General features: G+C 35.2%; 1 protein-coding gene across 1 annotated transcript in view; it reads right to left on the bottom strand.

The window, feature by feature from the left end:
• Positions 1 to 5,220: 5,220 nt before the first annotated feature.
• Positions 5,221 to 14,648, bottom strand: part of LOC131432731 (adipokinetic hormone/corazonin-related peptide receptor variant I-like) — a 328,522-nt gene continuing 319,094 nt past the window's right edge. The window contains exons 8-9 of the mRNA XM_058599210.1: positions 6,074 to 6,141; positions 5,221 to 5,851 (exon numbers count right to left, since the gene is read on the bottom strand). Of these exons, the coding sequence (XP_058455193.1) occupies positions 5,633 to 5,851; positions 6,074 to 6,141 (287 nt within the window). The 3' untranslated portion in view covers positions 5,221 to 5,632. The remainder of the gene's footprint in view (positions 5,852 to 6,073; positions 6,142 to 14,648) is intronic.

Genomic DNA, 14,648 nt, shown 5'->3' with positions numbered 1-14,648 from the left:
TCGAAAAAAATGTCGCTGAAGCGCATCGAATGCTCTCAGAAACTTACGGTGATGCTGCTCTGAGTAAAAGAACGTGTCGGGAGTGGTTTCAACGTTTTAAAAATGGTGATTTCGATGTCGAAGACAAACATGGTGGTGGAAGAGAAAATACCTTCAAAGATGAACAACTAGAAGCATTGCTTGATGAAAATTCATGCCAAACCCGAGAAGAGCTTGTCGAATCGTTGGGAGTGAGTCAGCAAACCATTTCAAAACGTTCCAAGGCTCTGGGCATGATTCAGAAAGAAGGAAACTGGGTGCCGAACGAGTTGAAACCGAGGGACATCGAGCACCGTCTATTTGTATGTGAGTAACTGCTTCAAAGGCAAAATCGTAAGGGGTTTTTACATCGAATCGTAATCGGTGATGGAAAGTGGGTTCGATACGATAATCCTAAACGCAGAAAATCATGGGGAAAGCCCGGGCATGCTACTTCGTCGAAGGCAAAATCGAATATTCACGGCACCAAGGTTATGATTTGTATTTGGTGGGATAAGCACGGTGTGTTTTACTACGAGCTCTTAAAACCGGATGAAACCATCACAGGAGATCGCTACCGAACGCAATTGATGCGCCTTAGTCGAGCGCTAAAAGAAAAGCGGCCATTATAATAAGAGCGACATGAAAAAGTTATCCTCCAACACGACAATGCTCGGCCTCACGTCGCAAAAGTGGTTAAAAAGTACCTGAAAGCGCTGAAATGAGAAGTCTTGCCCCACCCGCCGTATTCCCCAGATGTCGTCCCTTCTGACTTTCACCTATTCCGTTCGATGGCACACGGCCTGGCAGATAAACATGTTCAATCCTTCGAAGAGATTGCTTCATGGATAGCGTCAAAAGAGGACTCCTTTTTTCGAGCCGGGATCCGAAAATTGCCGAAAAGATGGAAGAAAGTTGTCGCTAGCGACGAACAATACCTTGAATAATAAATCTCTAAGCACTTTTTCGCAATAAAGCTTTTAATTTTGGGGAAAGGGGGGGAGGCAAAGTTGTTCACCTGATAACATCACGTACAAACTCTATTAGTTTTTATACAAATTTTGAAGATTTTATACAATTTTGCATCGCACTCTAAATGACGATTATAATGTTTGTTGTATCCGAAATCATGCAGTAATTTTCGGTAGGACCATAAGACCTTTCATTTGACCCTAAGATTGGGAATGACGGCTTTGAGTCCTGTTTACAACATTTTTTACGGTTTTTATTCCGCCAGTTTAAGTGACGGTGTACAATATTGAACACACTTTACCCTATAACTCCGGAACCGGAGGTCGGATCCTTATATAATTCGGGAATTCATTTCAATCTAAGTTTGTCAAAATCGGTTCAGCCATCTCCGAGAAAACCTAGTGAGATTATTTGACACATACACACACAGACATTGCTCAGCTCGATGAACTGAGTCGAATGGTATATGACACTTGGCCCTCCAGGCCAATTTTCATTAGTCGGGTTTTCAAGTGATTGCATAACCTTTCTATATGAGAAAGGCAAAACGGCACAAACCTTAGTGTTGTACATGTCGTATTCTTATTCTTTTTAATAAAAAACTTTTTCATTTTTATCAATGACACTAATCAAAGTTACATCGAATGTTGGTTTTCATAATCGGTTCAGAAAAAAATTGCTAAAAATATTAAAGATGCTGTTTATATTTTCAAATAGATAAATATATTAATTGTTCTTTGTTGAACATGTAAAAAAACGAAAAACGTTTCAAACCCAGCTTTGGCCGATAATCAAAATGTGCCACACAAAGAAGCACTTCTTTACTTATAGATTGCTATCCATTAGTGGAATTGCTTCAAGTTTCCTCGAAAGTAAGCTAGCTAATCTAAGGAATTCGCAGAAACTGGTACTTTGCGATATATTGAAGCCAGATTTGATGCATTTACCAAAAACACGACGAAAAAAGGATCAGTTCTGTTTTCGAAACGGTGGCACCTGGAAGCAAATCACGAAACTACCATTGCTATTTGATATGAACATATGCGACGATAAAAACATTGAATCATTGATCGTCTTTTTCCAAGCATTCGATTTCACATGGTTGATTGGAGTTCTTGAGCGTTGTTTTATAAGGATGTATCAACAAACTACTCCAAAGGTGAAACACTGAGGTTTGATCCGAGATGAAAGCTGAAAAATTCAGAACGGTAGAAGAATGGCCGAGGACAAGAATGTTTCAATTTAAAGCATAGAGAGGAGAGTGCTACATGCGAGAACTTGGCAAACAAATTCTACGGAAAATTGTTGCCTGAGTTCAAGAATTCGAAGAAGGCAGAGAGCTGCAAGATAGCTTCCGTTTCTTGATTACAAACACGTTAAATTGTTGCCTTGACACAGTTTTCAAATGTGACATAAGACTTTCGGGTAAATCACAAATCAGGTGATATAATTATAACTAAGAATTTTAATATTTTGTTGTTACTGTGCATTCGTTCTTTGTCGGTCCCACGATCTGTTAATATTTTTTTCAATTCTGCATTGAATATTATAAATTTTCAATTCAATTATCAAAGCACAACCCATTTCGTTTGGATGCATTTTGTCTGGCATAATTGACACGTGTCAGGAACAGCCAGCAAACTGCTTAAGAAATATAAGAAAATCAACCACGAAAAGTACCCTCATCATGTTGCGTCAGAAAACACTTTGAAATATCAGAAGGCAACTTCCCATGTGTTTGACTCAATTATCCGTTGTTTCGGATCAGACCGGAAGAATTTTTGAACGACCTTTTCACACACCAGCAACGAATATAATTAATTGGCTGCGTCATACCGAGAAAGCCTAATTAATTACGTTTCATTTTCGGAACAAAAGCAAATGAATGCTTTACTTGTTTCTGCTTCCCGGGAAAAAAATACATAATCTAGTGCATTGATTTAATGAAGTGCAACTGGAAATGACAAAGAAACTTACCCCACGGAAGGATTTGTATATCAAAATAGACAATCTAAGCCTTTTTTTTAGTCCCGTTCTATCTGTTATACATGATTCTTAGATTTATGATGATTTTTGATCCACGGATTGGGGGATTATTGGATTATTACATTGTTGTATTGTTGGATTTTTGTCTTGTCTTCTTGGATTCTTACAAACCCGGTGAACGACCGTAACTAGGTTAAAACCGGGTATAAATAAACGATATAATAATAATAATTCTTGGATTCTTGGATTGATGGATTCTTGGATTCTTGAGTTCTTGGATTCTTGGATTCTTGGAATCTTGGATTCTTGTATTCTTGTATTCTTGTATTCTTGGATTCTTGGATTCTTGGATTCTTGGATTCTTGGATTCTTGGATTCTTGGATTCTTGGATTCTTGGATTCTTGGATTCTTGGATTCTTGGATTCTTGGATTCTTGGATTCTTGGATTCTTGGATTCTTGGATTCTTGGATTCTTGGATTCTTGGATTCTTGGATTCTTGGATTCTTGGATTCTTGGATTCTTGGATTCTTGGATTCTTGGATTCTTGGATTCTTGGATTCTTGGATTCTTGGATTCTTGGATTCATGGATTCTTGGATTCTTGGATTCTTGGATTCTTGGATTCTCGGATTCTTGGATTCTTGGATTCTTGGATTCTTGGATTCTTGGATTCTTGGATTCTTGGATTCTTGGATTCTTGGATTCTTGGATTCTTGGATTCTTGGATTCTTGGATTCTTGGATTCTTGGATTCTTGGATTCTTGGATTCTTGGATTCTTGGATTCTTGGATTCTTGGATTCTTGGATTCTTGGATTCTTGGATTCTTGGATTCTTGGATTCTTGGATTCTTGGATTCTTGGATTCTTGGATTCTTGGATTCTTGGATTCTTGGATTCTTGGATTCTTGGATTCTTGGATTCTTGGATTCTTGGATTCTTGGATTCTTGGATTCTTGGATTCTTGGATTCTTGGATTCTTGGATTCTTGGATTCTTGGATTCTTGGATTCTTGGATTCTTGGATTCTTGGATTCTTGGATTCTTGGATTCTTGGATTCTTGGATTCTTGGATTCTTGGATTCTTGGATTCTTGGATTCTTGGATTCTTGGATTCTTGGATTCTTGGATTCTTGGATTCTTGGATTCTTGGATTCTTGGATTCTTGGATTCTTGGATTCTTGGATTCTTGGATTCTTGGATTCTTGGATTCTTGGATTCTTGGATTCTTGGATTCTTGGATTCTTGGATTCTTGGATTCTAGGATTCTTGGATTCTTGGATTCTTGGATTCTTGGATTCTTGGATTCTTGGATTCTTGGATTCTTGGATTCTTGGATTCTTGGATTCTTGGATTCTTGGATTCTTGGATTCTTGGATTCTTGGATTCTTGGATTCTTGGATTCTTGGATTCTTGGATTCTTGGATTCTTGGATTCTTGGATTCTTGGATTCTTGGATTCTTGGATTCTTGGATTCTTGGATTCTTGGATTCTTGGATTCTTGGATTCTTGGATTCTTGGATTCTTGGATTCTTGGATTCTTGGATTCTTGGATTCTTGGATTCTTGGATTCTTGGATTCTTGGATTCTTGGATTCTTGGATTCTTGGATTCTTGGATTCTTGGATTCTTGGATTCTTGGATTCTTGGATTCTTGGATTCTTGGATTCTTGGATTCTTGGATTCTTGGATTCTTGGATTCTTGGATTCTTGGATTCTTGGATTCTTGGATTCTTGGATTCTTGGATTCTTGGATTCTTGGATTCTTGGATTCTTGGATTCTTGGATTCTTGGATTTTTGGATTCTTGGGTTCTTGGATTGGATTCTCGATACTTTAGTCACTTGGTCGGAAAGGTGGTCAATTTTTCCAAGAACACCACGACGTGGAAATATGGGAAATCATCAGTAACTCGACACGTATGCCGGGAAATGGGTACATGCAACAATTAATTAACATCCAATTTGAAGTGGAACTATGTTTTCTATTGAAATTCTATTGCATCGATCAGAACGTCGAATGGAATCGAAACTCATTTTGATTGAATAATTATAGAGCTCAACACTTGTGAATACGCTTGTAGTAATTATGCAGCGATGCAGAATATAAGTGAATTAATTAAAATCCAATAATTTCAACAAAATTTCCACGTAGGAGATGTTGGCAACAACACTTGATTATATGCTCACTTTGTGATGATGTGCCAGGGACAATATGTGATACTGACAGTTTAGTTAAATGACGCATAATCAAACACAGTACAAATTCCGAGATTTAATTATATCTTTTTTGCTTATCTTATACAAAAATAGAGAGTCACTCTTGCTAGCATCTGTTGGAAAACCTATGCTGCTAAATATTTGAATTGGAGACAGGCTTATAATCCTGTCCGTACCTTTCCCCGTCAACCCACTCTTTTGGCAAACTGAGCACTAATTTCGACCAGCACTTATTTGTACGATTGTGACACAATTGTTTACAAAAGTTTTACGCACCAGAAAGTTTCGATCCAATCACCACATGTTTAATTAACTACTTCACAACCCGCCTTCTGGCGTTGACAATAATAACGACGGAAGCGCTGCTCTGCCACCATGACGGGGACGACAACCGATAGCCAAGCGAGCGCACTGACAGTTTGTGGATTTATTTCTATATCTATCATCGCCAGCCACCGGTGTCCAGGCTGCGGGTTAGATTGCAGTCCACCGAAAAGTCCAGCTCGTTCGGTGTAGGATCCGAGTAGAATGATGGTCGCGACAAAATCAGCGACCGTTCATCTGCCAACGCTGCAACGTCGCTGTAGCTCGGTTGGTAACTCTTCCCTCGACTGCCGGATACGGTTACCGCCAACGTGCCCATGTTGGTACTGCGGATCATCTGTGGCGAAGGGAAGACATAATAGAAAACAAAAAAAAGAAGATAACAGTTTTTGACTGTTTGTCGTCGAGCTCGAAGGGCTAGCATTGAATCATAGCCAGGAATCATAACAATTTTGCATCGTAGCAGGCCCCGATAATCATGTCAAACATGTCAAGTGTCACGGAACAATTATTTCCGGATGTGTGCTACATACGGAAGAGTTGAATGTTGAAGCCTTACCTCGTTCCGAGCGGGAGCTGTCGTGCAGTATCCAACGAAGTGTGTGGTCGCTGTCGTCTGTGGGCCGCCTTCTCGGAAGATAGAAACCATTTTCGCACGTGTGAAAAGTGGCAGCACAAATTGGAAAAGGGGATAGAAAAAAAACGGCTGTTGTAGGAACAGATCAACAAAAGTTTTCCAAAGCTGGTTGATTGTTTGCTACTGTTGCTATTCAGCGGATATATTTTCTATTATACATTATTGATGTTGGATGATTTTTGTATTTGAGCGTTTTCCGTCGCCCACGTCGATTTTCTGGAAGCACATCAAACATTCAGAAAGATTTTCGAGGAACATTTCAAAAGATTGCTCTTTCTGACGGATGCCAAACTGTTGCTATACATGACATAATCGTTTAGCTTGCTGTGATTGTGATTGAAGCTTTGCTATCCTAATAACAGTATTTCCCAACAAACAAAAATATTCAATCTGGTGTGAGAACTGTTCCTAATGTAAACGAGGGGTTTTTGACAAATTTCGCTTTTTCAAGTGATAATGAAAATATTTCGGTATTTCTTGAGAAGTTGCTCGAAAACCTCAACCCAATTTCACATTTAATTTGTTGATCAGATTCCGTTTACATTTGCATTTCTGTACTTTACTTGGAAAGCAAAAAATTATGAAAGTTACCTGCAACGCAAATCCATATATGACACAATTCATAAGAACAGAACTCGTAAAATGACTGATTTTTATAGGATTTTAATTAATTAATGATAAAATATTTATCAAACATACTCCAGTTTTCAAACAGACATGTAAATTTACATGTTTCAGCCCTTGAAAATTTATCAGAGAGCATTAAATATGTGTTAGATGCACTGTTAAAATGAATCATTTTTTATGCTAGTAGAGTAAGGGCTCCCTATTTCAACTCATTTGTAATGGTGTCGCCTCCAAACCCCGATTTAGTAACTGAAATCACTAATAAACTATTTCATATTACTGCTTCATTCACATTTCTTGAACATTTAGCTAATATTCATAAAACAGCTAAAAACACTTACGATGTGTTCAGTACTCTGCTCCTAATTTCATCTCAAGGGGTTTTTATCCATCCTATCGTTGGTCCTTTATTCATCCTATAAATTAGCAATGGCGACAGCAATCAAAACAAAATGTTCCACTATTACACTCTCAGCATAAATCAAATAAACATAGATTTCCCAGTGTAATAGTAATGTAGTTGAGCAACCCGTGACACCAAAAGCACCGTCTGGTGGAGAATGGGTGCGTAAATGCTCCTAAAATGCATGCAAAAAGTTGCCTGCGCATTTAACACAACCACAGTAGCTAATGGAAAAAAGTACACCCGTTTGTCACTAGAGGTGCTGTTAGTGTCACCGTACAGTGAGAAATCTATGTTTATTTGATTTATGCTCTCAGGCTCAAAATGTCAGAATTCTTCTTAAAAACGGCCAAATGCCAACTATGAGACAACACACGATATTTTTAGAATTAGTTTGAAATCATTTCAAAATTTAAAATTTTTTCGGTCGTTTTCGTTACCTTTCGCTTTAAATTTAAAATTTTACTGTAAAGTTAATTTGGTGAAATTTAAATAAACACAAAGCAGGAATTGTTACTATTCAGGCATTAGTCCTTTTAAAACAAAATGCAGAGCCAGAGATGCCATTTTATAGATTTTTGCGTTCGCATACTGATTTTAATCACAGTACAGATTTTATACAGATTTCCTACATTTGATACAGATTTTTTTTTATTCAATAGTAACATATTTGAAGGCACACTGTTGATACAGATTTGTACAGGTTCAAAAAAAGTGAGAAGCAAAAAATTAGACTTTTCTCTCTGGGTATCTATTAGTACTTGATTGCAGTGATTCTTCAAAAGTTTATTAATCAACGGACAAATCACATGTTGAAGTGGAAATCTTTTTTGCAGATAATTGATTATGAATAGAGCTGTGCGCCGATCAAAATTGTCAACATCGGCGGCTGAAACGTCTTTTTGACCAGCGGCGGCGGCGAATCGGCGTGACGCTATTTCCTGAAAACATCGGCGGCGGAGGCGGCGCGATTCGGCGTAATGAATTATAAACATATTAAAAATTTTAATATTGATTCACACAGGACAATTTCTCTATCTTATTGTTTTGTCGACCTACAATCAAAGATCCTAATGTTTATGTGATCCATTAAAGCCAACGTAGTGAATAGAGATGGTAAATGGTTTCGAATGCATCGAATTAGAAGAGAAATTGAGATGAGTATAAGTGCGATTACTTGGAGATGGTTGACTAATGTTTAAATAAATATTTCATTCATATACAAAGGGTTTTTTTTATTATGAGCAAGAAATATGAAGTTTTATTCGGAACTATTTTTCAAATCGCTTTTTACATAGTTGATAATTATCATGTATAAAAATCGTTTTATCAACTCAAAAAATAAGTATATCTTTTTTTTACGAACGTCTTATTCGATATTTGTCCGAGAAACTTCATAAATTTTATTCATATGATATAAAATCAGACAGACCCTTCAAGGCTGTCTTGAAAGGATTATCAAATGATCAAAGTATAGATGAAATTAAAAATGAACTAAAAGAATTGCTTGGTTTTGCCCCTTCCCAAGTAATACTTATGAAAAAAAGAGCGAATGGTACTTCTAAACCACGCTCTGGAATTTCCCATGAACTTTACCTAATACACTTCAATCGAAGTGATGTAAACAATTTGAAAACTTTAGAAAAAGTACGTTTCATTTCCCACATTAAAATTCATTGGGAACATTATAAACGGCATAATCGTATTGCAAACTTAACGCAATGTCGTCGTTGCCAAGGCTTCGGTCATGGAACCAAAAATTGTCATATGGATATACGGTGTTTGAATTGTGGTAAATCACATTCGAAAGACGTTTGTCCAAAGAATGAAACCACTGATAAATTTTCATGTTCAAATTGCAATGGAAATCATAAATCCAATTATTTGAAATGTCCTGTCAGGGAAAAAATTTTAAACGCTCGTTCGCTTAGACAACAAGTCAAATCAACGACCTTAAATTTACAGAACATACCTGAAAATCAAAAAACCGTTACAAATGCCACGCCTAATTCTTCTAAGGCACTGATTTCTTCGAATTTGAAACAAAAAACAGGTACGCCTGCCAATTCGTCTTCTAACGAAAACAATTTATTGACAGGTAGATCGACTTCGTCATCATCTTCTTCTAATGTCAGTTATGCTGGTATATTAGGTAGAAAACTACCTCCTATTTCTTCTAATGTAAATAATTCTAACGAAAACAATTTATTAATAGGTAGACCGGCCAAATCATCTTCTTCTAATGGCAGTCTACCTACCAATATTCCTTCAATGCCATTCGCTTCTTTAAATGAAGTCGATTTAGGCGATATAACTGAAAATAAAATGATCTACCTACAAGATCAACTTTTTCAAATGATCATCCAAATGAATTCGACTTCATCACTTTTTGAAGCATTTCAAATCGGATGGAAATTTGCAAATAATATTATACTGAATTTAAAATTTAACAGTGATGTTAAATAATCATTTGAATATTTTAAATTGGAATGCTCGATCTTTGAAATCGAGTGAAGATGAATTTTATAATTTTCTCGAAGTTCACAAAATCCATATTGCCATTGTGACAGAAACTTTTCTTAAACCAAATGTCAAATTGAAAAGTAATCCACATTATGTGGTTAATCGATTTGACAGGTTTACTGGAATGGGTGGTGGAGTTGCCATTTTTGTCCAACGGCAAATTAAACATCGAATTTTACCTTCTTTCAATGCTAAAGTTATAGAAAGCTTGGGAATCGAAGTTGAAACCATTCATGGAATTTATTTCATCGCTGGAGCATATTTGCCATTCCAATGCACCGGCGAACAATTAAATTTCTTTAAAGGCGATTTGCAAAAACTTACAAGATATCGATCGAAATTTTTCGTAATAGGGGACTTAAATGCTAAGCATGTCCAGTGGAATTGTAGGCAAAATAACAGTAATGGTAAAATACTTCATAATCAACTCTCAGCTTGTTTCTCTTCAGTGAAAAACCCGTCTACAATTGATCTGGTTCTAACAGATCAAAGTCACATTTGTAGTGAACCGATTACACATGCTGACTTTGACTCAGATCATCTTCCAGTAACATTCAGACTTTCCAACGAAGCTATAATTAATCCAATTAGTTATATTTTCAACTATCATAGAGCTAATTGGTTGAATTACAGATCTCACATTGAAAATCATGTGGATCATGAAACTATTTTAGAAAATTCTGCGGACATCGACACAGCAATTGATAATTTGAATCATTATATTATCGAAGCTAGAAATCTTTCAGTTCCCAAAGCTCAAACTAAATTAAATTCTCCTATCATCGATGACAATCTTCAACTGCTCATTCGGTTGAAGAATGTTCGTCGACGACAATATCAACGTTCTCGTGATCCTGCTATGAAAAATATAGTTAAGGATTTACAAAAAGAAATTAAACATAGATTTACTCTTTTGCGAAATGAAAATTTCGCTAAAGAAGTTGAACAAATTAAACCATATTCTAAACCTTTCTGGAAACTTTCTAAGGTTCTTAAGAAACCTCAGAAACCAATTCCTGCTCTCAAGGAAGGTAATCAAATACTTCTTACAAATGGCGAAAAAGGTCAAAAACTTGCTCAGCAGTTCGAGAGTGTCCACAATTTTAATTTGAACGTTGTGAGTCCTATTGAAAATGAAGTCTCACTGAAATATGATCATATTTCAACCCAAGTGTTATCACACGATGACATTATTGAGACGAATTTTGATGAAATTAAATCAATTATTAGAAAACTTAAAAACATGAAGGCTCCTGGTAATGATGGAATTTTTAATATTCTTATTAAAAATCTTCCCGATGTTGCCTTGAGACTCCTGGTTAAAATTTTCAACAAGTGTTTTTCATTAGCTTACTTCCCAAAAAGATGGAAAAACGCTAAAGTAATTCCTATCCTCAAACCTGATAAAAACCCAGCAGTAACATCAAGTTATCGACCAATTAGCTTACTTTCTTCTATCAGTGAACTTTTTGAAAAAATTATCTTGTTGAGAATGATGACTCATATAAATGAGAATTCAATTTTTTTACCAGAGCAGTTTGGATTTCGTCATGAACATTCAACTACTCATCAACTTGTCAGAGTAACGAACATGATAAAATCAAATAAATCTTCTGGGTTATCCACTGGAGTTGCTCTTCTAGACATAGAAAAAGCATTCGACAGTGTTTGGCACAAAGGTTTAATAGCAAAAATGTCTGATTTCCAGTTTCCTATTTATTTGATCAAAATGATTCAAAATTATTTAACTGATCGTACTCTTCAGGTTAGCTATCAGAATTGTAAATCTGAATTGCTACCCGTACGAGCCGGTGTTCCGCAGGGTTCGAGTGTAGCTCCAATCTTGTATAATATTTTCACTTCTGATCTTCCAAATCTACCCGTTGGTTGTCAGAAATCGCTATTCTGTGACGACACAAGTCTGTTAGCCACAGGTAGAAATCTAAGAGTGATCTGCAGTCGCCTACAAAGAAGTTTAAATATTTTCAGTGATTATCTGTCAAAATGGAAAATTAAACCAAATGCAGCAAAAACGCAATTAATTATCTTTCCTCACAAGCCAAGAGCTTCTTTTCTTAAACCAAACAATAATCACATTCTCAAATTGAATGGCTTGGAATTGACATGGTCTGATCAAGCTAAATACTTAGGTTTAACGTATGACAAAAAAATCACTTTCAAGGGTCACATTGAAGGAATCCAGGCAAAGTGTAATAAATATATTAAATGTTTATATCCTCTTATAAACAGAAATTCTAAGCTCTGTCTAAAAAACAAATTGTTAATTTATAAACAAATTTTCAGACCAGCCATGCTTTATGCGGTACCAATTTGGTCAAGCTGTTGTTCCACCAGGAAGAAAACGCTTCAAAGGATTCAGAATAAAATTCTGAAAATGATTTTGAAGCGTCCTCCCTGGTTTAGTACAAATGAGTTACACAGACTCACAAATATAGAACCATTAGATGTAATGTCACATAATATTATAAGCAAATTCCGACAAAAATCGATGCAATCTTCAATTGAATCGATTCGCTCTCTGTATTAGTTAGTAAGTTAGTATATAAGTTCCTTTTCCCCATTACACAATACAAGTAGGTTTAGAATTTTCCCTACACAAAAATCTCAGAATTGCGGAAGCAAATAATGTCCTCATGGTAATAACCAAATCTTGTATAATAGGGCTGAAAAGTCACCACTTGTGGCTGAACACCCAATTTAAATCTTAATAATTTAATTTTAACTCATATTCCAATAAATAGTTATTTAAAAAAAAAAAAAAAAAAAAAGTATATCTTTTTCGTACGTATGTAATTAACATAAAATCGATTTGGCGCTCAAATTCATTCAGATATCAAAAATAATATCAAATTAACAAATTCAAATTTTAATTACTTCACATTTGTAACGATTTCTTATAAAAACGGGTAAATTCATTTGAAAAGTCATAGTAGAAGTAGAAGAAAATGTTTTTACTTTAAGTTGGTAACGTTGATCTTAATTTATTGTGCGAAAACTAACGTTTATTTAGAATGGAGCATGAAACTTTGTTCAATATCATTTTTCAAATGCCCGGAAATAACAAATAAAGTATCCAAAATAAATGGTACTCGATCACTAAACATTCTAGTACTCGAGAAATCAACACTACACTGGTTTCTAAAAAAAAGTTAATCCGAAAAAAACTAACATTATTTTTTTTTCGGAAGAACCCTTCTTTTCTTGGTTCCATTTTTCATTTCCAGATGTCGCGACCGATAATATTGCGATAATGTGCCAATCGCTCAAAACCTTTTAAATTAAGACAGAAAATAGACTTTGAATCAAATGACATTGGCTTCGGTTGACATCGGTAGTACTGAGTTTCAGTATAAGTAGGAGGAAAGTGACTGTACTGTAATTTTCAATGAATTTTCATGAAAACTGTAAACAATTTTCCACATTGATAAAATCATTTTTTCGGCTGATGTAATATTATCGGCGGCACGATTAAAATGGGATAACCGGCGCGCTGATCATCTTTTTCTTAAATTGGCGGCGTGTCGAAATTATCGGCGGCGGCGACGCACAGCTCTAATTATGAACACTGACAAACATTTATATTACAATTTTAAACTAATATATATATACACATATATATATATATATATATATATATATATATATATATATATATATATATATATATATATATATATATATATATATATATATATATATATATATATATATATATATATATAAAGAACTATCATTTTATTAGTGAAAACAGATATAGAGCAGATATAGACTTTTTATGCAAAGCAATACATATTTTCTATGAAAAAATCTGGCATCTCTGTGCACAGCCGATGAAACATACACATTTAACAGCGTTATTAGGTTTTTTACCGTCACTGCTAACCTCAATCGGATGAACTTTTTTTGACAGTTCAGCGGTACTGTTTGTAAACAGACTTTTTTTGTTTGTCTTGTGATAAATTGGATGAGACCATTTACGGTCCATATCGCCTAAATAGAGTATTCAAACATTTGTTCACGATTGTATTTTTGAGATTTATTAAATGAAAGTGACTAGTTGCAAAGTGTAAAGATGATTGTTTAAAATGTGCTCTTACATTTTTGTTTAAGATTGTTTATAAACAGTACCGCTGAACTGTCAAGGCTGAATGCTTGTTCATTTGTGACGTCACGATATAAAATCTAATGTTGAAATGTAACGGAAAGAAATCAGTGCTACCAGATTTGCACAATGGTTAATTCATTACTATTTAACACGCTTTTTCTGGTAATATTCGAAGCCGAAACAGTTTTATTGAAATATAAATATCAGCAATATAATTAAACAAATGTCACGAATACCAAAAAAATACATACTTGTTGATGATAATTTGAAGAAGGAAAAGAATTTTTTTGTAACATTATGAGAAAACTTGGCAACTTTGCGAAACCAAATGAGATGAAAACAAAGCGCAATCAAGTGAACTTTGCTTGTCGGGTTATTTTAAAAGATATTAATCGTTAATTAAACAAATGGCAAGTGAACATTACTATATATGAAGTCATCCAGCATTCATGGTTTGAAACGAATCGATTAGTAGATATTCAGAAACATGACGAACTGTAAATCTTGAGACGAAAATGTGTCCTAAATTTAAAAAGTGAGTTTATTTTAAATGAAAAAAAAAAACGATCACCGAAGAATTTAAAACCATTTTTTTCCAATGGGGAAATGTGACAATAGCTTTTGTAATCATTTTCAAACATTTCACAGTTTGGTTTGGGTATGTCGTAAATTATTATTTATGTCAAAGTAATGAGGTGAAGGGATGAGATGGAAATAGAAGCTCAGATAAAATAGGGAGCCGTTCCCTTTGCCGTTCTAAATTCATACGATTTTTCCTCGGTGCACACGATTTTTCTTTTGCATACAATTTTTCCTCG

Source organism: Malaya genurostris, chromosome 2 (genome assembly GCF_030247185.1).
Source record: "Malaya genurostris strain Urasoe2022 chromosome 2, Malgen_1.1, whole genome shotgun sequence".
NCBI classification, from domain to species: domain Eukaryota; kingdom Metazoa; phylum Arthropoda; class Insecta; order Diptera; family Culicidae; genus Malaya; species Malaya genurostris.
This window is presented reverse-complemented; position numbering and strand designations above follow the sequence as displayed.